The sequence below is a fragment of the Primulina eburnea genome, chromosome 8 (assembly GCF_022965805.1).
Source record: "Primulina eburnea isolate SZY01 chromosome 8, ASM2296580v1, whole genome shotgun sequence".
Lineage (NCBI taxonomy): Eukaryota > Viridiplantae > Streptophyta > Magnoliopsida > Lamiales > Gesneriaceae > Primulina > Primulina eburnea.
Window position 1 is genome coordinate 10187685 of NC_133108.1, and position 23374 is coordinate 10211058.

The 23374-nt window shown below is 33.9% G+C and overlaps 1 protein-coding gene across 3 annotated transcripts; it reads left to right on the forward strand.

Moving 5' to 3' along the window:
- The first annotated feature begins 239 nt into the window (after nt 1–239).
- Nucleotides 240–22542, forward strand: LOC140838868 (uncharacterized). 3 transcript variants are annotated; one of them, XM_073205477.1, is made up of 11 exons: nt 240–435; nt 704–765; nt 1300–1436; nt 1666–1724; nt 1948–1998; nt 2905–2987; nt 3102–3166; nt 3450–3499; nt 4039–4140; nt 20953–21012; nt 21217–22542. In XM_073205477.1, exons 1-11 carry the CDS (start codon nt 433–435, stop codon nt 21343–21345), a joined length of 801 nt encoding a protein of 266 aa, XP_073061578.1. In that variant the 5' UTR covers nt 240–432; the 3' UTR covers nt 21346–22542. The 3 variants fall into 3 exon arrangements, with proteins under 3 accessions (XP_073061578.1, XP_073061579.1, XP_073061580.1); XM_073205478.1 differs by having other exon boundaries at nt 1975–1998; XM_073205479.1 differs by lacking the exon at nt 1948–1998.
- Nucleotides 22543–23374: the final 832 nt, after the last annotated feature.

A 23374-nucleotide genomic window follows, 5' to 3' on the forward strand; every position in this document is an offset into this window, starting at 1 on the left:
AAGATTGAGAAGAAATGAAGTGAGATGTTGATTTGGTCGAGTTGTGTAAGATTGAGCCGCGCTTTTTTATTTAATTAAATTATAAATTTATTATATATAAAATTAAAATAAATTAACGAAAAAAATAAATTTTAAATATTTTTTTAAAAAAATGAAAAAATAAGTTACATTCGCTCGCTTTATTTTTGTTTTTATTTTTTATTAAATTTAAGAATCACTTCCATCATCCCCTTTTCCTATTTTCCCCGACGGTTGTACGAGACACCCTATAAATATCAGAACAGTAACAAGAGAAGGGAAGGCGACAGGGAGTTTGGAATCCTAGTGATTGTACAACCAATAAAACTCTAGGTTCCTTTCTCTGTGATACTGTTCGCTGTCTAAAATATTTCGATCGAATACCGATTTCTAGGGTTTCTTTACGGTCCCACCATGGTAAGTGATTATAAGCTGTTATTTACCCTTCGCACATGCAAATTTATCGTTTTTGTCTTTAATTTGCTATAGTTTATGAAGTTCGCGAAATTTTCCAGCTAAATACACGTCTTCTTCATATATGAGCGGGTGATTGTTATTCTTGATGTTGCTGTCACTACTCATTAGTACTTTGTTTTAATTGCCAGTGCCCTGTTTCAACATTTAGCTAAATTAGCGACCTTCGGTGATGTGGATTGATTATATGAGGTGTTTTTTTTTCATGCAGAACAAGTTGGGTAGAGGACAACGCGACAAAGTGCAGCAATTCATCTCGATTACGGGGTCGAGGTGTCTTAAAGATCCTTTTTTATTTTCAATTTCTTTTGCTCTCGAGTGTTCATATATGTTGGATGGGTTTTGTGTGGGTATGTTGATGGTGCTAATTAGGTTTATGAGCAGTTGTTACCCGATCTGCCATATTCTTGCTTAATAGGTATTCAGATGGAATTTTGGAATTCAAAACTTCTATATGTTAGTTCAAATAGTCCAATTTGTTCTATCTATAACATTCACTCACTTAATTAGATTAGATATGATAATAATTATAAATGTTTTATGAAGGATCTTCGGTTGCCTGTAAGTAGTAAAATACTCCGAATGCTATATTATAGTTTCTAAAATGTCTATTGTAGCAAACTTCAAAATCTTTTCAGTTTTTAAATCAATCAGTAGACTATAATGCTTTGGAAACTTTAATTTTGGTGCTGTGGAATGTCATTAATATGATTCTCTGATCTTTGTATTTTAGGTGGTATGAATTGGTGAATGGTGTCTTAAGATGCAGTTTATCTTGTTTTTTACGTGTATTTACTTTGGATGCAGTGAAAAAGTTGCCATCCAGGCTCTGAAGTCCAGTGACTGGCAACTTGAAGGAGCATTTGATATATTTTACAGCCAGCCCAAAATTAAGTCATTTGCTGACACTAGGCACTTCGAGGAGCTCTACAATAGATACAAAGGTTCACCTTTTGAGAACTCGTAGTTGCAATGTCTGAAGGCATATAACTTTTTTCTTTTCCTTCTTATTTGTTATATATGAATTCAATTTTCACGACATTCTTCTTGATTTCTGTTTTCCTTTGAATTGGGAAAGCATTTGAAGTCTAATTCTTGGACTGTACAGTAATTCTTTGGCACATTTTTGCTGTTTTAGCGTGCAACCTTACGACAGTTTTTCATGGTGTTCAGATCCATTTTCTGATTTGATATTGGCTGATGGCATCACTCTCCTGTGCAATGATATTCAGGTAGACTTAACAACTACTCACTTTACAGTCTTTTGTTGATCATTCTGTAATTCTTGTTCAGAGAATTGGAGATGAGCATCCTCAGACATCCCCTGATGACATTTTTTGTGCCTTGTGGAATTTTTTGGATCACATTCTTTCATCTCTGTTGTTTTTATTTGTCTGTACCATCGAGTGCCATTTTTTAATGTTTTGATTGGCATTGAGTGTCATTTTTTAATAGTCTGCGGATTATATTCTTATTTGGCAGGTTAATCCTCAGGACATTGTCATGGTAAGTTCTAAAATGGTATTATCTGAAAATCTAGCATCACTTAACATTTTGCGTCATATTAATTAAGTATTCCCTCCCTCCCATATACAGACTTGTTTGCCTTTTCAACCATATTAAGTAAATCATTGGAAATTAAAGTTCATAAACAAACATTCAATTTTAATTTTTACCTGTATTTAATTCTTTCAAATGAGTTCACGTTTTCCAAAACTTAGTTAATAGTATACTCTAGTAAAAATAAGAAAAAATGCTACTAAATGTAAAATTGGACTATATGTTTTGGACAACCGAACAAGGAAAGTATGCCTAAATAATTGGGACAGAGGAATAATACTTTAAACAATGATAGTAGGTGAACCATAAAGATGCCAATATTTATTTTTAAGGGTTGTGCTAATATTTACCCAATTATTTTTAAACTTAAATCTGGACCTGCGAACTGCTGCTCAAGAGCACTATGGGATTTAGTGAAGTCACTGCAGCAATCAGTACTTAATTTGCTGTAACTAATAGAAATTATAGATCATGCGCTATTATTTTCAAATTCTTTTTGATATGTTGGATTTTGAGTTATGGGAAGGGATTTTCTTTAGCCATCCGACCTATCCTTAACAGATGCATTTTATTTTTTTCGTGTCTATCAAGTTTTTTCCTCCCTTGTTTTTACCCATTTATCATGACAAAGTATTTTTCATCAGCAAGTAAATTTATTGGGAAAAAAGAGTATACAACTACACTGGACATATCTACGAAAAGTGTTCCAAACCATGTATCAATCCATCTAAGAACAAAAGGGATGGGGACGACGAGTATAGTGATTCATAAACAACTAACTTAACATTGAGAAGGATATGGTGTGGGAAGGGCCACATTCATAACAGAAGTTTATATTGGTTTGGACTGCAGTTGGTTGTTTCGTGGCATATGAAGGCAGCCACCATGTGTGAATTCTCAAAGCAGGAGTTTATTGGTGGATTACAATCTCTTGGGTGAGTAGGTCAAAAACTTTTTTAGCCTTTTTTATCCAAATTTTCCTTTATCAAATTAATATGGAGTTGAACTTTTTGTCTAGCATAGTTTAAAGTTTACATTTCCATCGGCAGGATAGATTCTCTGGAGAAGTTCAGAGAAAGACTACCTTTTATGCATTCTGAACTGAAAGATGAACGTAGGTGATATGCATTTAGCTTTTTCTTACTCCAAAAGGTTTTTCAGTCACTTTCAGTGTGGGATATCCCAACCAAAGCCTCTTACAATTTATTACATTCTGAATGCTTTATTATATCTTTGTGGCGTTACCTGTGAAAAGTTACATGAAACAATAAGTTCTTTTATTTTATTATCTGTTGTGTGCTGGTAATTTTATTAAAAGAATATACGACCTCTAGAAGGTTTTATGTATATTTCAATTTTTCTGTCACTAAATTCGATGTATGCTTCTATTTGCCCAGAAAAGTTCCGAGAGATCTATAACTTCGCTTTTGGCTGGTCCAAGGAGAAGGTAAATGTTATTTGCTCTAATTACGTGAAGCAGTACTTTTTGGCTATATTTGGATGGAAAGATATGGTGAATTTAATTTAGAACTTGAAGGCAAATGCATTCAAATTGTTTGGTAAATGTTTAAATTTTTGGATTTTAATCCCTCGCTTAATTTAAGTTACTTTTTGCTTTAATTCAAATCGAGGAATTTCATAATTTCAATTGACGGGGTAATTTTGAACCTTTTCTTCTGAATCTATTTCTTTGACGAAATACTTTAATGCGATGGCAACTTTTGTCTCAACTGTATTAATGCTTAATGCCCGTGTATCGACTATTTTCTTATCTACTTGACAAGATATAATGTACATCATTCATCAAGATTATAAATTTCTTTCCTCAAATGTGAATTAGTTGAAAGTTCGTCTCAACACTTTGTTTATCTACGTTTTGTCCTATAATTCTCTTACCTGTTATTTTCATGTTCAATGTTTTGTTTTTGTGTCATTCTGTGATCATGCTGATGCATTTAGGTACCCGATGTTATGTCTTGATTTCAGGGTCAAAAGTCTTTGGCATTGGATACAGCCATTGGAATGTGGCAGCTGCTATTTGCGGAAAGGAAATGGCCATTGGTTGAGCATTGGTGCCAGTTCTTACAGGTGGAAAAAACTGAATTTCAATTCTATAAGTCGTGCTATTCATTTTTTGAAATTGTTTCCATGTAAATGCTGGTGAGGATAAAATCTAACATTCATGAACTCAATTTTATATAGTTTCGTATCATTAAGTAGAACTGAATGCCCCATGATAGCAAGTGATTGAAAATACGACATTATTAAAACTTAAAATCTGACGGTGAAAGTCCACTTTGATTTGAATTCTTTTGGTTTCTTTAGGCTTTCTATCTCTTTTATAGCAACGATAATTTGATCATAATTGAAATCTAGAAATAATGGAGATTTTGAGCAGGTCAATGCAAATGAATTCCTCGTTAGTCGTTGGTGACAAAAGCCCTTGTTAAGAGAATATTTGTGTGAGAGATATATCTTATTCTCTTTTGTGTTGCCGGGAGGGATTGACAAACAATACTACTACATTTTATTCCTCTAGTACAGGACAAACAGATATGACCGTTACTTTCATTTCTATCATTTTCAGTCAGAATATTGCTGTTTTGTTACTTTACGACACGTGTGGATATGGTGTTGACAAGCGAATCTGAATCTCCTCTCTGCACATTGGTGTGTGTGTTGCTATTAATTGGTGCGAGGTCCTTCATATCCTTCTCTCCAGCATTGACTGTCTATTGCTTGGGTATTCAGTTTTCTCTCCTGCCTTCTTCATCTAGCTCCTATCTTCTCATAACACTATGCGTCAGTGGGATTTCTCGACGTTGCCTTTTTTGAGATTTCCTAATAGGATGGGTAATCTGCTCGAGGGAGTTTTGTGGATCCCCTGTTGCTTGTCTGGTGGGAGAGTTTATGGTTGAACATAAATGGTTCATAATCAGACTAGGTAGTGGGGGGGACCTAAGTTTGTTTGATTTGAATGAACTAGAGGTAGTGTATGAGTGTTATGATAATTGGATTAGGAATTTTGGGCTCCTGTGGAACCTGTGGTCGACAGATTTGATTAAGATTATCAGGGATTCTTGTGGGGGTCTGCTGGAAATTAACCAAGTCACAGTTACAATTAAGGATTTATTTGCAGCCAAAATCAAGATGGTATGGCCTGAAGGTGGTTTTATTAATAGTATGTTGTGATTCTTGGTCTCCTGGATATTCGTGCATTGGACTTTGTTAATATAGCAGCTTACAAGTTCTTTGAACGACAATCATACATGCAGGTGGTGGTTCGGTTGGGTTGGGAAAATGAAAGTGTTTATGAAGGACACAGGGAAGGTGGTTCACCTAAATGTTCAGATAAGGTAGACGTGGATATTGTTACTGACTAGGAGGCAAAAAATGAGAAATCGATAATGGAAAAAAACGATTGCAACTGGGGTTTGTGTGAATGAAGGTTTGGCTATCTTTAAGTATATTAATAAGAATGGGGACTTTGGACATATTCACAACATCGAAGGCGTGAACTTGTTTTTTAGAGAAAATCGAGAGTGGGACAATCTTATCGGAAATGGGGAAAGTTCAGCAAATAAGTATTTTAGGTCAAAACCGATATTAGGAGGCAGACATATCAAGATTCTCAAGAGGATTATTCTTGAAAGGGTCGATGATTTTAGAAGAAGTTCTATTTAGAATATATACTACTAGTAAGATGTTGGAGGCACAAAGTTGCCTAGCTGTTTGTAGGGAGAAGGACATTGGAGCATGCTTTTGAGAATGTATGCTATAGAAGAAAGGCCCATACAACAAGTCGTAGAGACATCTCATATGCAGATAATTTCTCAAGAGTATATCCTCTAAGGTTGGGGGATCAGACGTTGGGTGGTGGAGGTCTTGGGGAGTGCAATAATCAAATGCATCATGATGTGATCAAAGATAGTTTCAGAGAGAGTTCATTGTAGCGCCCTTACCCGAGCCACTACTAAACAGACTAATAAGCATGCAAAATTTTAACATGATAACAACAATTAAATAGCGAAAACCAAATAACTTAAGAATTTTACAACCCAACCCGAAGGAATAAATAACAATAACCACAGTCTTATGCGTTTATACAACCATATCGAAAACATAATCTTGTACGAGAATAAGATAAACCAAATAAATCCTCCACTGGATCACCACCGAAAATCAAACTGCTCTAGCCACTGTCCTGGCCGTCCAAACCGTCCAACCTAAGACCTACTCCGTGGAATGGGGTGTCTAAGATGAAAACAAGGACGTGAGTGACAATAGCCCAATACAAGAATGTATGAGTATGAATATGCTCGGATGTCAAGGATCAAGTCAAGAATCTCATGCTCAGTCTAGAGGCGCTTGGATGTGTAGTCTTTGATCTGCACTAGGCATGTTTTGGCTCTCACATTCACCATCAAGACTTGGACCTACAATGTCCAGGGTCATCAGAGACTGCTGGTCCCGTCAGACACTGTAGCTCTCGATGCTCAACCGTCCACAATACAGAACAGAGCTGAGCGGCCCCAACAAACGAGGTATATCTCAAAAGATATCAGGCGCAACATGATATGTCATGCATAATATTCCAAAGCAGTTAAACATGCATCATGCAATAGATAAATATGCAGCGCATAAGTGTGTATATTACGCTTGGATATCTCAGTCAATACATCACGTACCTCACTAAAACAATCTAATAAAAGCTTGTCTGAACCTAGACAATACTAACATAATGAAATTACAATAAAGCCAGATCCTGAATTACCAAACATGCTTCAAAGTTCTTCTTAATGATCCTTAAATCATTTTTAAGGCTTCAGAATTATACTTGCGTCTGTCGTCGGCTGGATGATGATGTTCCGATCTACGTCCCGGTTCATCGATCCCTCCTCGAGTCGACACTAGCTCCAAAGCTTCCCGACACTAAAGTGCCCTAGAAACTGGCTAAAAAACCTAAGATATATAGCTAGAACTCGAGAGAGTAGCTGAAGGAAGCGGTGCAGGAAAAAAATGAAATCAACTTCCATTTACAAGATGCATTCGGACTAGTTTAGAAGATCCGAAACAATCTTATCTGTCTAGTGTTAGAAACTCATTCGTTGGATTTCTTGGGATAATGTACTCTGATGTAGATTATGTTGTCATTTTAAATTCGGTGGATCCCAATAGGTGGATCCCGAATTATGAATTCCTTAATAATGCTTAATTGACAACCCTTTAATCATCTCTTAATTATTACTTCATTCAAAATAAGGATTCGAGTCATTACATTCATAATCATCCCTGTTTGGCAGCCCAGTTAGCTTAGATACCTCAGTGCCCACTTTCTTGGGTATGGAGGACATACAAGGTTTTTTTGCCTTATCTCTAGGTTCTCAGCAAATGCGAATGCCGTGTACCAAGGTTTTTTCGGATCCTATAGTGAGAGAGGTTATTCCTTCTTGTCAGAATTCACCTCTAAAACAATATTTCTTTCTTAATTATTTGTTTCCTTCGTCTTTTTATGTTTTGGGTCTATCTAAGGGGTTATATGGAGACGGTGTGCAATCACTGATGGGTGAAAAGCCGGGTAAGTTGGTGGATAGCCATTCTAAGAATGAGAAGGGAAGGAGGATGTTTCAAGGGAATGCAGAGGGATCGACAATGCTTTGGTAGTGAAGATCACTTGTTTAGGTTGGGGGTTGAGAAGCTGCTTCTTGTGTATGAATAGGGACATTGAGAATCAACAAATCCAGAGAGTTAAAGAGGTTGACCTTTGGGACCAGTTATGAGAAAAGATCATCTCACAGGGGCTCTGCATACGTTAAATTAAGATTTTCTCTTGGAATATTAGGGGAAGAGGGACAGATAGACGTAGAGGATTAATTAGAGCAGTTTTACGAAAGAAGAAACTGAATGTAGTTGCCTTCAAGAAATTAAGAGAGAGTCGGTGGATAGGAGATTTATTGCAGGTCTGTGGAAGTCAAGGTTTGTTGAATTGTTATTACTATTTGCTATAGGTAGATCAGGGGGTATCTTTGTAATATGGGACCCTAGATTGGTTTCAGTTACGAATAATATGATCAGAGAATTCTCAGTTTCAGATAGTGACAAATGATGCTTTTCAGCATTACGAACCTTGTAAGCCGAAGGAGACATAATTTTTGGGATGAATTGACATGGTTGAGTGCAATGTGTGGGGTTAATTGGTGTTTAAGGGGAGATTAATGTTGTGAGATCGTTACGGGAAAAATGAATAGTACAACATTAACCACGAGCATGAAGTGTTTTGATTTGTTGATCAGGGATTTGGAGTTGTATTATCCACCTTTGTCGAATGCAAAGTATACTTAGTCGAACTTGAGGGTGTCCCCTATTTGTTGTAGGTTGGACATATTCTTGTTTTTAGTTGATGGATGGAAACTTTTAGTTTTTCCAGACAAACAGATTTATCGAGAATAAAAATCAGACCATTTTCCAATGATCCTAAATACTTCAAAGGCAAAGTGGGGTCTGTCACTACCCATCTTTTAGGTTCGAGAATGTGTGTTTGAAACATCGTAGTTTTAAATCAGCAATCTCATTTTGGTGGAACAATTCAGATTGTCGGGGCTGGGAGGGGTAAAAATTTACGAGGAATGTTAAAACGATCAAAAGTGAGCTTTTAATTTGGAAAAGAGGTTTTCGGAAACGTAGGTATGAGATTGGCGGAGATGAGCAAGAACACGAGGGTCAAGGGTCAGACGAGTCAGCAATCGAGAGAAAGGAAACCAAGTGTGCATTAGAAGAGTTAATGTGCTGAAGAAATCAGATAGATAACCAAAAGGTGAACGTGAAATGATTGGGTGAATGAGATCATAACACAATTTTTTCCCTCCTTGTTAAATCATCGTAGGAGCATGTCGTCTATTGATAAGTTGAAGCTGGTTGATGAGTCGACCATAGTATAGTTTTTCGGAAAACTATGCATCTCCGGGGATGGGGGTTGGGGAATAAAATGAGTGGAGTGGTACTCTTATCGATGGTGAGGATGTAGTAGAGTTGGAGGACCTTTCTCGAAGAATGAGATTAAAAGAGCAGTGTTCGAAAGTGATGGAGAGAAGGCTCCAAGCCCAGAAGCTTTTACGTTTGCATTTTTCAGTAGTTGGAATTTGTTAAAAGAGATCTGATGAAGGTTTTTGAGGAATTCTTTGAGGGAGGTGTTATAAATGGTATTACCAATGAGACATACAACTGGCTGATGACTTTTTTTTTTGAAATAATATAAAAAAAAATTTGTAAATATATTTCAAATTTAAAAGTTTCATGAAACTATAACAATCTGAAGATCACTATCACGGATTCTGAGAATCTACGACAGCATTATCCGGATTTTTATTAATTTATATATAAATTTATATTTTATTATAAAATAAAAAAATAAAAAAGTAGAATACGATGCAGTCTCCACGGATTATACACTTGACTATATTCAAGGATGTGTACAAGCACATTTGTGCACATGTGCTACATATAATCCTGGAGGGATTGACTATAATTATAATATTGTTTTAAATCATAATAGTTTTAAATACTAATAATAGTATTCTTATAATAAATATATTATTTATATTTTTAATACTTTTATTATTTAAGTTACTATATATGATCGTAATTAAAAGTTAAGTTTTAGTAATTAATTTTTGATAGAATCTTAGGTAACACTACTATAAATATAAAACAATATTAATTATTTATAATAATAATAATATAATGAAAGAAATTTATAAAATTTTTTACTTTTTGGAAATAAATTTAAATAATAATGATAATAATTGTAATAATCGCGTATTGATTTTTTTTGTATCAATGTTGAATGTTGATGTATTGTATATTAATAATTTCATTTGATGTTATTATTTAGATTATAGTGTTTAAATAACAATAGTTTTAAAATTCTAATAATAAAACAGAAAAAAAATAAATATAATTACTTTAATTACTGTTGTGAAAAAGTAAAAATTTATGGTAAAAAGTAAAAATCTCAAACTCTCAAAATTTACCAAACTGCATACTTTATAATATTTTTCTCTCTACTCAATTGTGATTTTCTTCACAAATGACAGATCTATTTATAGAGTTTCATTACACATAATCCAAAAAATAAAATACATCATTACCTACATCATCACACACAAATTTCTAATTTTACAACTCTTATTTTCAACATTCAAATATTCAACTATTAATTTTCAATATTCAAATCATTTATTTTCAACACTCCCCCTTGTGATGATGATCATGATATGATGATGTCTTCATTACGTGTTTTGTACTGCCTCGTTAAAAACCTTACTTGGAAAAACCCATTGGGATAAAAACCATAGTAAGGGAAAAAGAGTGCAGTCACGTAAACTCCCCCTGATGTTGACATGAACAATTCTTCACAAATTTCGTAGATTGCGCATCCCAATATTATATATGTGCTTTCTGAATATTGACGTAGGAAGTGCCTTTGTGAAGAGATCTGATGAGTTTTCACTTGATTGAATGCGACGAACATCAATACATTTATTCTTCTCAAGCTCCTTGGTGAATGCGAAGAACTTAGGAGGAATATGTTTAGTTCTGTCGCTTTTTATGTATCCTTCTTTCATTTGAGCAACACATTCAGCATTATCTTCATATAGTATCACAGGCTTCTCATCGAATGATAATCCGCATGAAATTTGGATATGTTGGATCATTGATTTTAACCACACACATTCACGACTTGCTTCATGTAGTGCAATAATCTCGGCATGATTTGATGAAGTTGTTACGAGCGTTTGTTTCTGTGAACGCCAAGATATTGCAGTGCCTCCACAAGTAAATACATATCCAGTTTGGGAACGTGCCTTATGTGGATCAGATAAGTATCCAACATCAGCATAACCAATTATACTTGGATTAGCATCTTTTGAATACAAAAGTCCCAAGTCTGTCGTTCCTCGTAGATAACGGAATATATGTTTAATTCCGTTCCAGTGTCTCTTTGTTGGATATGTGCTAAATTTTGCCAACAGATTCACGGCAAAAGATATATCAGGCCTTGTACAATTTGTAAGGTACATAAGGGCACCGATGACACTTAGATATGGTACTTCTGGACCAAGAATATCTTCATCATCTTCTCATGGACGGAATAAATTCTTTTCTATGTTTAATGATCTAACAACCATTGGAGTACTTAAAGAATTTGCTTTATCCATATTAAAACGTTTAAGGATCTTTTCTGTATAATTTGTCTGGTGAACAAACATTCCACATTCTTTTTGTTCAATTTTTAAACCCAGACAATACTTGGTTTTTCCAAGATCATTCATTTCAAATTCTTCCTTCAAGTATGACACAACTTCTTGAATTTCCTTATTCGTTCCAATGATGTTTAAGTCATCAACATATACAGCAATAATTATGCATCCGGATGTTGTTTTCTTAATGAAAACACAAGGCATATTGAATTATTTACATATCCCTTTTTATCAAGTGATCACTTAGTCGATTATACCACATTCGACCTGATTGCTTTAACCCATATAATGATCTTTGTAATTTCACAGAATAACATTCCCTGGGTTTTGAACTTTGTGCTTCAGGCATCTTAAATCCTTCAGGGATTTTCATATATATATTACTATCAAGTGATCCATATAAGTAAGCTGTAACAACATCCATAAGACGCATTTCTAAATTTTCAGATACCGCCAAGCTAATCAATTACCGAAACGTAATTGCATCCATCACAGGAGAATACGTTTCTTCGTAATCAATTCCAGGCCTTTGAGAAAAACCTTGTGCAACAAGTCGAGCTTTATATCTTACTATTTCATTTTTCTCATTTCGCTTTCGATTAAAAACCCATTTGTATCCAACAAGTTTTACACCTTCAGGTGTAAGGACTATAGGTCCAAAAACATTACGTTTATTTAGCGAATCTAATTCAACATGGATGACATCTTTCCATTTTATCCAATCCTGCCGATTTTTACATTCACCAAAAGATTTTGGTTCATGATCTTCGTTATCATTTATGATGTCGATTGCCACATTATAAGAAAATATATCATCAATTTCATCTATATCTTTTCGGTTCCATATTTTTCCAGTATTAATGTAATTGATAGAGATTTCATGATTCTCGTCAGTTTGTGGTTCTGACAGAACATTTTCATCATCATGTGTTTCTTCAGGAACATCATTCTCTATTTTGTGATCATCATGTGTTTCTTCAGAAACATCATTCTTTATTTTGTGATCATCGTGTTTCTCTATGAATTTTCTTTTTCGAGGATTTTTATCCTTGGAACCGACTGGCCTTCCACGCTTCAGGCGTTTAATGAAATCATGAGTATCTTCCATTTGTTTCTTTGGAATTTCAATTCGAGCAGGGGCATTTGCAGCATGTATATATGATTTAGTTACCCCTTTTGTGTCTGCAAATGCATCTGGTATTTGATTTGCTATTCTTTGCAAGTGTACAATTTGTTGTACATCTTTTTCACATTGTTTTGTTCTTGGATCCAGATGTAACAATGATGATACATATCATGTAATTTCTTTTTCGGTATGTTTCTGTTCTCCTCCTAACATTGGGAAGATTTCCTCGTTAAAATGACAATCAGCAAAACGTGCTGTGAACACGTCGCCTGTCTGAGGTTCAAGATATCGAATGATTGATGGACTATCATAACCGATATAAATTCCAACCTTTCTTTGAGGTCCCATTTTCTTTCGTTGTGGTGGTGCAATAGGCACATACACCATACATCCAAAAATTCTCAGATGAGAAATGTCTGGTTCTTTACCAAATGCAAGCTGTAATGGAGAGTATTTATGATATGCACTTGGTCTGATGCGAATTAATGAAGCAGCATGTAAAATTGCATTTCCCCATATAGAAATAAGGAGCTTTGTTAATCATTGGTCTAGCAATCTTTTGTAGACGTTTAATCAATGATTCAGCCAATCCATTCTGTGTATGTAAATGAGCAACATGATGCTCAACAATGATTCCCATAGACATACAATAATCATTGAAAGTCTGGGAGTAAATTCACCAGTATTATCAAGTCTAATTTTCTTGATTGTATAATCGGGAAACTGATTCCTCAATTTTATTATTTGAGCAAGTAATCTTGCAAATGCAACATTTCGAGTTGACAATAAACATACATGTGACCATCTGCTGGAGGCATCAATCAATACCATAAAGTATCTGAATGGTCCACTTGGTGGATGGATTGGTCCACAAATATCATCCTGAATACGTTCAAGAAACATTGGTGATTCAGTTTGGATTTTGACTGGTGATGGTCTTATAATAAGTTTTCCAAGAGAACATGCTTTACATTGAAACTTATTATTCTGAAAGATCTTCTGGTCTTTCAGTGGATGACCATGTGTATTTTCTATAATTCTTCGCATCATTGTTGAACCAGGATGTCCCAATCGATCATGCCAATTGGTTAATATCGAAGAATTATCAACTACCATGTTTGATTCAATGAGACTTATATGTGTATAATGCAATCCAGTATGGAGCATTGGTAGTTTTTCAATCACATATTTCTTTCTTGATTTATATGTGATAAGACACATATATTTCTCATTCCCTTCATTCATTGTTTGAGTATCATACCCATGGGAATATATATCATTAAAACTGAACAAATTTCTTTTCGATTGTGGTGAATATAAAGCATCATTGATAAAAAATTTTGTACCATTAGGTAACAAAAATTGTGCTTTACCACATCCTTTAATCAAGTCTACAGGACCTGATATTGTATTCACCGTTGTTTTTGTTGGTTTTAGTTCCAAGAAATATCTTTTATCTCGGAGGATAGTGTGCGTTGTACCACTATCGGGTATGCAAACTTCAGCTTTGCTCATAGCATTTTCTATATTTGAACTTCAAAAAATATGCAATGAAATAAATTACTGGCAATATATATTTAAATATAACACATATCATAATTATACAATAAAACATTATTCTATGAATACATGAAAAATAAATTATTGTACATTTATATTCTACCATTATATTGTTAATTTTCAGAGAAATCGTTGAGAAAATCTGCAGCATCAATATTGTTCATTTCCATTCCCACCAACATGTTGATCATTTCCAGATAAATCATTCATAAAATCACCAGCATCAAAATGAGTTGAATCACTCAAACGTTCACTGCGTTCAGTGAAGTTGGTCTCCTTTTCTTTCCCCTTTAATGATTCTTTATAAAGTTTACAAAGGTGCTCAGGGGCTCGACAAACTTTGGACTGGAGTACCACATCTGTAACAAGAACTTTCATATCTTTTTGAGTGATTCTCATTAACACTTGTATTCTCATGATGCCTTTTCAGTGGATGGTTTGGAACGGTCTTTTGAGATGAGTTATAAAAATAACTATCTCTATTATTTTCAAAACCACGGCCGCGTCCACGACCACGACCAATTCCACGTCCACGACCTCGACCTCGACCAAAACCTTGTCTTTGAAATTGATTTTGGTTTCCAGGTTTAAATTCATTTTTACTTACAGCATTTACTTCTGGAAATGCTGTTGATCTAGTGGGTCGGGACTGATGATTTCTCATTAATAGCTCGTTGTTTTTTTCCGCCACAAGAAGACAGGCCATGAGTTCAGAATATCTCGCGAATCCACGTACTCTATATTGTTGCTGTAGAGTAATATTTGATGCATGAAACGTGGAAAATGTTTTTTCAAGCATCTCAGATTCTGTGACCTCATGTCCACAAAATTTTAATTGCGAGATTATTCTATACATTGCCGAATTGTAATCACTGACTTTTTTAAAGTCTTGGAATCTCAATGTATTCCATTCATCCCGGGCGGTCGAAAGTATAACTTCTCTTATATGTTCGAATATTTCTTTTAATCCCTTCCTCAAAGCCATGAGATTTTTTTCAGTCAGATATTCACATTTCAATCCATCGTCGAGATGTCGACGCAAAAATATCATGGCTCTTGCCTTTTCTTGTGACGTGCATATGCCATTTTCTTTAATGGTCTCGCTTAGACCCAATAACTCAAGATGCATTTCTACATCTAGAGTCCATGGCATATAATTCTTTCCCGTGATGTCGAGCGCAACAAATTCGAGCTTTGTTAAATTTGACATGGTGGTACTAAAAAAATTACGATGCATTTTATTAGTTAATAAATATTGCAATACAAAGTAACGGATAAACAACAAGTACAAGTATTTGTAAAAATAAAGAAAACGCACGAGGAGGATATTCTCCGATAAATACAAGACTCGTGAGTATGATAACCAAAATAATTAAAAATATCCTTGAGAAAGCCATCTTCTTTTTTCTTCGAAAAATTTTATGATGAATAATTTTTAGAGAAGTAGAGAAAGTTGGAGTGATTGAATGTGTTTGTGAGATCATATTTATAGGGCAAAAACTAGCCGTTTTTTACCATTTATGACCGTTGGTGTACAAAAAAAATAAAGGTATGTATTTGTATAATATTATGGTAATAATATGTTATATATAATATTAGACATGTTTAAATAATTATGTATATCATATCATAATATTATAATGAGTGTCATAATTTATTTTGTTCGTATCCCTTACCGGGAGTGTGGGATGTCGTCTTAACATCCTCCTAGGATTTATAACAAGTTTATGAAAAATTTATTTTTATTATTTCTAATAATAACATTATATTGTATATTAAATAAATACACAATAAATAAATAACAGTAAAATAAATATAATTACTTTTGTTACCTTTTTCTTCTGTTTGAAGCTTGGAAAAGTATGTAGGACTTTTAGAGCTTCGTGCTGATAACGTGTTGTGAAAAAGTAAAAATTTATGCTAAAAAGTAAAAATCTCAAACTCTCAAAAGTTACCAAACTAAACACTTTATAATATTTTTCTCTCTACTCAATTGTGATTTTCTTCACAAATGAGAGATCTATTTATAGAGTTTCATTACACATAATCCAAAAAATAAAATACATCATTACGTACATCATCACACACAAATTTCTAATTTTACAACTCTTATTTTCAACATTCAAATGTTCAACTATTACTTTTCAATATTCAAATCATTTATTTTCAACAATTACAATAATTATTATAGTGATTGTAGAACTTTAATTTTTTTTATCTATTATTTGTATACACGAACTTAGTTGTTTAGTGAGAATCATTGTAACTGCTGGAAGCTTGTTTCTTAACAGATTAAGGTAAGAAAAAGTTACTATGGTTTTAGCTCAATAGGGTTGGTGAACCGAGCTGAAGTAGGTTCGTACAAAATTATCGATCAAATCTTCTAGTGGAATCTTTCTAGAAACAGAAGAATGTGAGATGTAAAAGCTATTATACGTTGATAATAAAAATTAATTATTTTTAATCCTAACAAAGATTTTTCGATAATAATAAATGTTATTTATTAACCCCATCTAAGCTGTTATTTTCGATCATAAGAATCATTAATAAAAGAATTAATGTTATAATACTACAATCACTAATAGAATAATTATATTTATTATTCTTACTATAATTATCAATATTTAAAACAATTATGAACTAAAACATTATTAATCTAAATAATAACATTTAGTGAAATCATCATTATCATAATACATCAATAATCATCATTGAATTCTGAAATTGTTTAACATTGATAAAAATATTAGTACACAATTATTATATTGTCATTATTATTTAAATTTAATTACTATAAATAAAAATATAATGAATTTGTTTCGTTATACTACTAGTTTTACAAATATATTAATATTGTTATATATTTATAAAAATATTACCTAAGATTCTAACAAAAATTAATTATTAAAACTTAACTTTTAAATACGATGATATATAGTAACTTAAATAATAAATGTATTAAAAATATTAAATAATATATTTATTATAAGAATATTATTTTTAGTATTTAAAAATATTATAATGATTTTCAATTAATTATATGTAGCACATGTGTGTGCACAAATGTGTTTGCACACATCCTTGAATGTAATCGAAAGTTGAATTTGTGGGAGACGATAACATATTCAATTTTTTAAATTTTATAATACAATATAATTTATATATAAATTAATAAAATTCGGAAAATGATGTCGCGAATTCTTAGAATCAATGACAGTGTTATCCAGATTTTTATAGTTTTGTGAAACTTTTGAATTTGTAATATTTTTATAATTTTTTATTTTTTTATATAATTTTTTTAAAAAAGCCTCTGCCTGATACCTTGGAAAAAAATTCAGTTAAGGTTAAAGATTTGAGGCCTATTAGCCTAACAACCAGTTTGTATAAGATTATTGCTAAGGTCTCAATGAATAGATTGGATAAAGTTTTACCCCTCACAATAGCATAGATTTGAAGCGTTCTATAGAAATGAGAAATTCTTGATTGCTAGTGGTGGAGGAGTTGAATTGTAAAAAGAGAAGAAGGGGTGAATGTTTAATGTCGACTTTGGAAGGCTTAATGTAATGTGGACTGGGGTTTTTTGGATTACATTTGACTGAAAAAGGGTTTTGGAGAGAGAAGGCGAAAGTGGATTTGGGGTTGTCGTTATTGTTTCATTTTCAAATCTTATTAATGGCAGGCCTAGAGGTAAATTTAAGGGTGAGAAATGAATTATGCAAAGTGATCCGCTTTTACCTTTCTTGTTTAATTTGATAGTGGACGTGCTGAGCAGATTGATTGATAAGGCTATAGGCAAGGAATCTCATTTGGGCTCTGAAAGTAGGAAGGGAGTGAGTAGAGGTGTCACAAATGCAGTTTGTGGATGACACTCTGTTCTTTGTCAACAATGAGAGCCATTTGCGGTTCTTGGTAGAAATTTTAAACTCATTTTGTCAAATGTAAGATTAAAATTCAATATGGAAATAAGTGTCATGTTAGGCCTTAATTGTGGAGAAGAAGAAGATGAAGTGTTAGCTTGAGAGATTGGTTGTGGGAGGGAAAGTTGACCCGTTACATACCTTGGGTTTCATTGCGCAGAAACCCGATGAAAATGTTTTGAGAACCTGTTTTATCTAAGATGTCTAAGAAGTTTGCAAGTTGGAAGAAAACATTTTTGCTTACGGTGGAAGATAAACCTTGATTTATGCGGTGTTGAATACTTTACCAATGTACTTCATATAACTTTTTAGGGTCCCAAGGGGTATAACGGAGATTATGGAAATGGTTATGAGAGATTTTTTTATGGGATGGAGGTATGGAGAATCACATTGTCATATGTTTGCGTGTGATCAAGTTTGTAATCCGAAAGAAATAGGGGGTTTGTGTATTGGAAATATTTGTCAGTGGAATAGGGCCCTTCTTGGGAAATGGTGGTGGAGGTGCTCTGTTGAGGAGGAACATTTATGGAAGATGGTTATTGTAAGCAAATACGGGTTACATGATAATTGTTGGGGCAGAGGTTTTGCAAGATATGGTACATTTTGGAGTCCATGGAAGTTTATTTCGAGAATTTATCCAACTTTTACCAGTTTGTGAGGACAATGGCTAGAAGGGGTAATAATATCAGGTTTTGGGAGGATAGTTGGTGGGGTGATTCTTCTTTTAAGGATCTTTATCCTATTTTAGTTCAGCTATCATCGGTTCACAGTAAGCCTTTTTCTTATTTTTACCTTGTGACTTATATCTGCGGTGTGATATGAGGGATGAGAAAGTGAACGAATTGAGCTCTTTGTTGGGATCTTTAGAGATGTCAAATTGGTTGAGGTGTTGATGATATGAGGGTTTGGGACGAGGATCTTTCTAGAGTTTTGTCGGTCAAATTTTTCCGAGTCTTTCTTTCATATATGTGGTTTTTCTTTATTTCATCTATTTCATGTCATTTGGAAAATTCAAGTCCCTCCATTGGTTGAACTTTCAAGTCTTCTCGTGGACCAGCGGCGCTGGGTAAGCTGCCTACTTGTGAGATGATGCAAAAAATAGTAGTATTCTTGTACTCTGTACCTAAATTGGTGTGTGCTGTGCTGGAATGAGGTGGATAATCAGGATCATCTACTTATTCGGTGTTTTTTCACGAGTTGTCTTTGGTTCAGAGCTTTGGAAGAGATGAGTTTGGTTTGGTTAGTTCCAAGATTTTTGCACGAGCTATTTGCGGCACGTCTTAGATGCGATCTTGGTCGGAGGGGTATATTTTTTTGGACAGTAATAGTTCATTGTATTTGCTTGTCAGTATGGATAGACATATTTTTGGCAGTTTAGAAGAGTTGGTTAAAAAAAATTTTGGACATGATTAAGATGACTTCTAGCTGGAATGAGAAGTATGTAAAGTTTAAGAATTTCTAGATTTCAGATTTAGTGAAGAATTAAAGTTATATATGACGTTGATTTTAGCACGGTTTTTGTCTTCTTTTTTTTTCTCTTGCCGTGCGGCTCACTTGTGCACTCTTTGTAATTATTGCTTCTAATTAATGAATATATATAGTTTCCTTCATAAAAAAAGATTAACTATTATGTAGTTCCTCACGTTATATAATCATTAAAGCAACCCTTTTTCTAGCAAAATGCTCCTTCAATAAGAGAGATTTGGTGTTGGTTAAATATTTAGCTTCTTTTCAGAATTTCTAATGTTGGCTACCTATACTTTGAATATCTTGCTGCGCTTGTTACTCTTGATTAGAACTCAGTTTCTGTAGGGATATGTAAAACTTTAACCAATGGTCTTTTTCTTTTATGTTGACTTTCAATCCAAATGACATGTTTCCTAGTGGTTTTTTATTTGAGTATTACAAATTGGTTGAACCATTTTCAATTCGAGTCTTTTTCTTTTCTTTTATTTTTTATCGGAGTTTCAATTTGAGTTTGGGATCGAATGTGGTCGATCCGATCTGATCCGGATAGTTACCAGATTGGATTGTTTCTGGCTTATTAGTGATTGTTCACTTATTCAGCAAGATTCAGTAACTGCAGGTACTATTGTGTATAATTACTAACATACTAGTGATTAATACATGTGCATTCAATGATATGAGCATGACACAACATAGACACGGTGATACTGATTTTGAGGTGAATAATAAATCCCTATAAGAAATGGAGAGGGAAAAATGAAGACTAGAAGTGATAAAAAAAATGGGGAGGAAAAGAAAGATGAAGAATGGAGAAGAATCGGAAAGATAACGATATTACTCTGGCTGTGGGTGGGAGATGGTGGTAGAGGAAGAAGTTAACGAGTAAAAAAAGTATTAGGTATGATAGTGAATATTGCGGTTAGGATGGTGATAGATAATTATTAATTGTTATGTAAAAATGAAAAAAAAAATTAGGAAAGGTAAACTTGGGTGTTTGTGTAAAAATTTAAAATCATCCCTCATTTCTATTCTACAAAACAATTTAATAATCATCTCATATTATTTCTTCTATTATAAAAAGTTTATAATTACTCCATGATTGATTACGTCATTTTCCAATCATACCAATCAAGTACATCCTATAAATACACTTGTGATCGGGTACTGTTAACTGTAGTTTGAAAATTAAGAGCCCAAGACCCATTGCATATTCGGGTTTTTTTTAAAATCACCAGGCCATCAAATAATTGACACGTTGAATGTGGTGCAATTTGGCTTCGGCCAGGCAGTTAGAGCAGCCTAGCAGTTGAGCTGAATACCCCCCTACTCTCCAGATTAGATTTCTGTTGATGGAGCCCAATTCAATTTGTTAATGGATTGAATCGAATCCAAATTGGTCCATCTGGTTCCAGTTCTGAAGTGGGCTTAATGATGTGGTTTCAGTTCAACCCACTCCGTTGATCATTTTTAATATTTTTTTGCGATATTATATGCAGATCTCAAGTAATTAGTTGGTGTGATTCCTGTTTAATTTTTTTCTCAAGCATTTCTGTTTTTTTTAATAATCCAGGCACGGCATAACAAAGCAATTTCTCGTGACACCTGGTCCCAGCTGCTGGAATTTGCAAGGGTAAAACCGAATGGAATGAATATGCAGTTACTTGGTTATATTGTCTTTTCACTTCTTTAATTTCTTACCATCTGTTTCACCTTCTATATCCCTACCCTACCGGAACGCTCAAGTGGAGATTATTTCCTTATTGTATCTAGTTTTATCTATGCTCTCCTAGAATAGATCATGAAATCTATCACTAAACAAATTTACATAATGCAGATCGTGGATCCTGCATTATCAAACTATGACCCTGAAGGTGCTTGGCCGTACCTGATCGACGAATTTGTTGACTACTTGGCGGAAAATGGCATAATGCAGAAGGGTAAGTTATGCGATTGGAGCTTGTAACTTTCACATAGCCATATGAGGTGTGCTTCGGATTTATTCCATCCTTTAGTTGAGATTGATGATTTGAACCTGCAGTTTGATGTGACCTAAAAAAATTATGGATAAAAAGAAAGTACGTGAATCAAGGCTAATTTGGATTGAATATATTTGGCTCTCCTCTGATTGACAATTCGTATGAATCCACCATTAGAAGAAAATACTGGCCTTTTCTATTCTGAATCAATAATTTCGTTTGTTGCTGATTAGAAGACTACTAGTCGCTTGCTAAATACCTAAAGAAGAGTACCCGGGCCACGATACAGTAGGCTTTGATGATACTCATTCAGTCATTTACCAGCACAAGAAAGATCTAGTTTATTTTGCGTCTAAACCACTGTATATATTTTCTCATAGCATTGTGTATATGTTCCAAATTTATTTTGACGCATTAAATCATGTGTTACATAAAGAGAGTTTTCTGGATTAAGTACATACCAAACCGACAAGATTTTAAAAGGATTGCAAAAATAGAGGATACTGGACCAGGAGATCAACTGGGGTAGGTGTGAAAGAAGGCACTCTTGGGGGATTAGGACAACGAGTTGGCGGATTAAGCTCAGGAATCAGGAAGCCTAGGTAAACCAATGAAGCATTGGAACACAATCGAGCCTATTTGGAAAATCAATACTCGAGCTCTGGCTCAATTGCTAATGTCTATCAGTTTTTATGCAACTCTCATGCCCTAAAGAGTTTAATATCACGGGTCATCCATTTAACCTAATTGCTCTATAATAGTTGAACATAGAAGTATATGCATAAACATAAACTGGAGAACAAGAAATTGTTCGCCTCAACCAAGAATCATTAGAAACTGTCTTTTGGAGATGGAAAACAGGCGGATGATGGTGTATGCATCGGCAGAAGAATATTTGGTGGCAGATAAGATATTAGGTGGTAGGTGGTTTTGTTGAATAAAACCAAAGATAGAAGAAATGTTCAGACGGAAATACGCGTTTTCACATGGACGAAGAGCTCCCTCCTTTCATCCAGAAATGATCTTTTCATCGAGTTCTTTCTCTCATGTTAAATCATTTGAGTGATTAGTTCTATAATATTTGTGATGTGTTTGTTATACTGTATTAAGAGAGTGTTCTATTTTGAAACACAGTGAGTGGTTTGTGCACAATAAAATATTATGGTGAATTTTTTTTCATCTTTCCTGGGGTTTTTATCCTAATAATTTTTAGGAGTTTTATATGTAAATCTCGATATCCAATTTATTCTTTATTGTCATATTTATTATTTTAAGTGTCGCATATGAGACCATTTGAAATTATTGGTTCTCTGACTTTATTTTAGCAATTCCTTTGTGCGATAACAAGAGAACGAAGGGGAGAATCCACATACAAGGTTATTTATTACCTTGAATGCTAAAACTCTGAATTATTTCAATTATTACGCTTTTAGTGAGATGCAGAAGTTTCACACATTGATGGTATTCGGGGATAGTTGATTGGAAACATAAAGTAACCAATTGTTGGTTATAATTAGGGATCTCTCTAAAAATAATACTGGTAATTTATGTATTCATCAAGTAAAAAAGTGGTTTTATGTGAAATTTTTTTTTTGTTCAGTGGTGCTTTCAATTTTTATTAAATTTGGATTGATTATAATGACAATAGCACATTGGTTTCTCGGTGACATCTCAAGATCGATTAAAACACAATTTAGAAATGCTTTAATTCATGTTAAAGCCAAATTTTTTTATGAAAAAGGAAATATAATGACAACCCATGATCTCATCCTTTGTAAGTTAATTATATATATTAAATATGTCTATTCCATTTAATACCAGACAACTGTTATTACATTACTTTCAGAATCATTTCCTTCGCGACATATTTCTATGAAAATGCAAACTAGAGAAATAGTTCCTACATCATCAGTTCCCCACGTTGAAAGTGCTCGGTGGGTCGTTCAGAAGGGTTGTCCTGCGGGCCACCAGAAGAGTCCCCGATGGGTCATCATATGCGCTGAAAACATAAAAATG

Coding starts and splice junctions, on each gene's coding strand:
- LOC140838868 (XM_073205477.1), top strand. Junction 3,500..4,038: donor TTGGCTGGTCCAAGGAGAAG/GTAAATGTTATT, acceptor TCTTGATTTCAG/GGTCAAAAGTCTTTGGCATT. Junction 4,141..20,952: donor ATTGGTGCCAGTTCTTACAG/GTGGAAAAAACT, acceptor TTAATAATCCAG/GCACGGCATAACAAAGCAAT.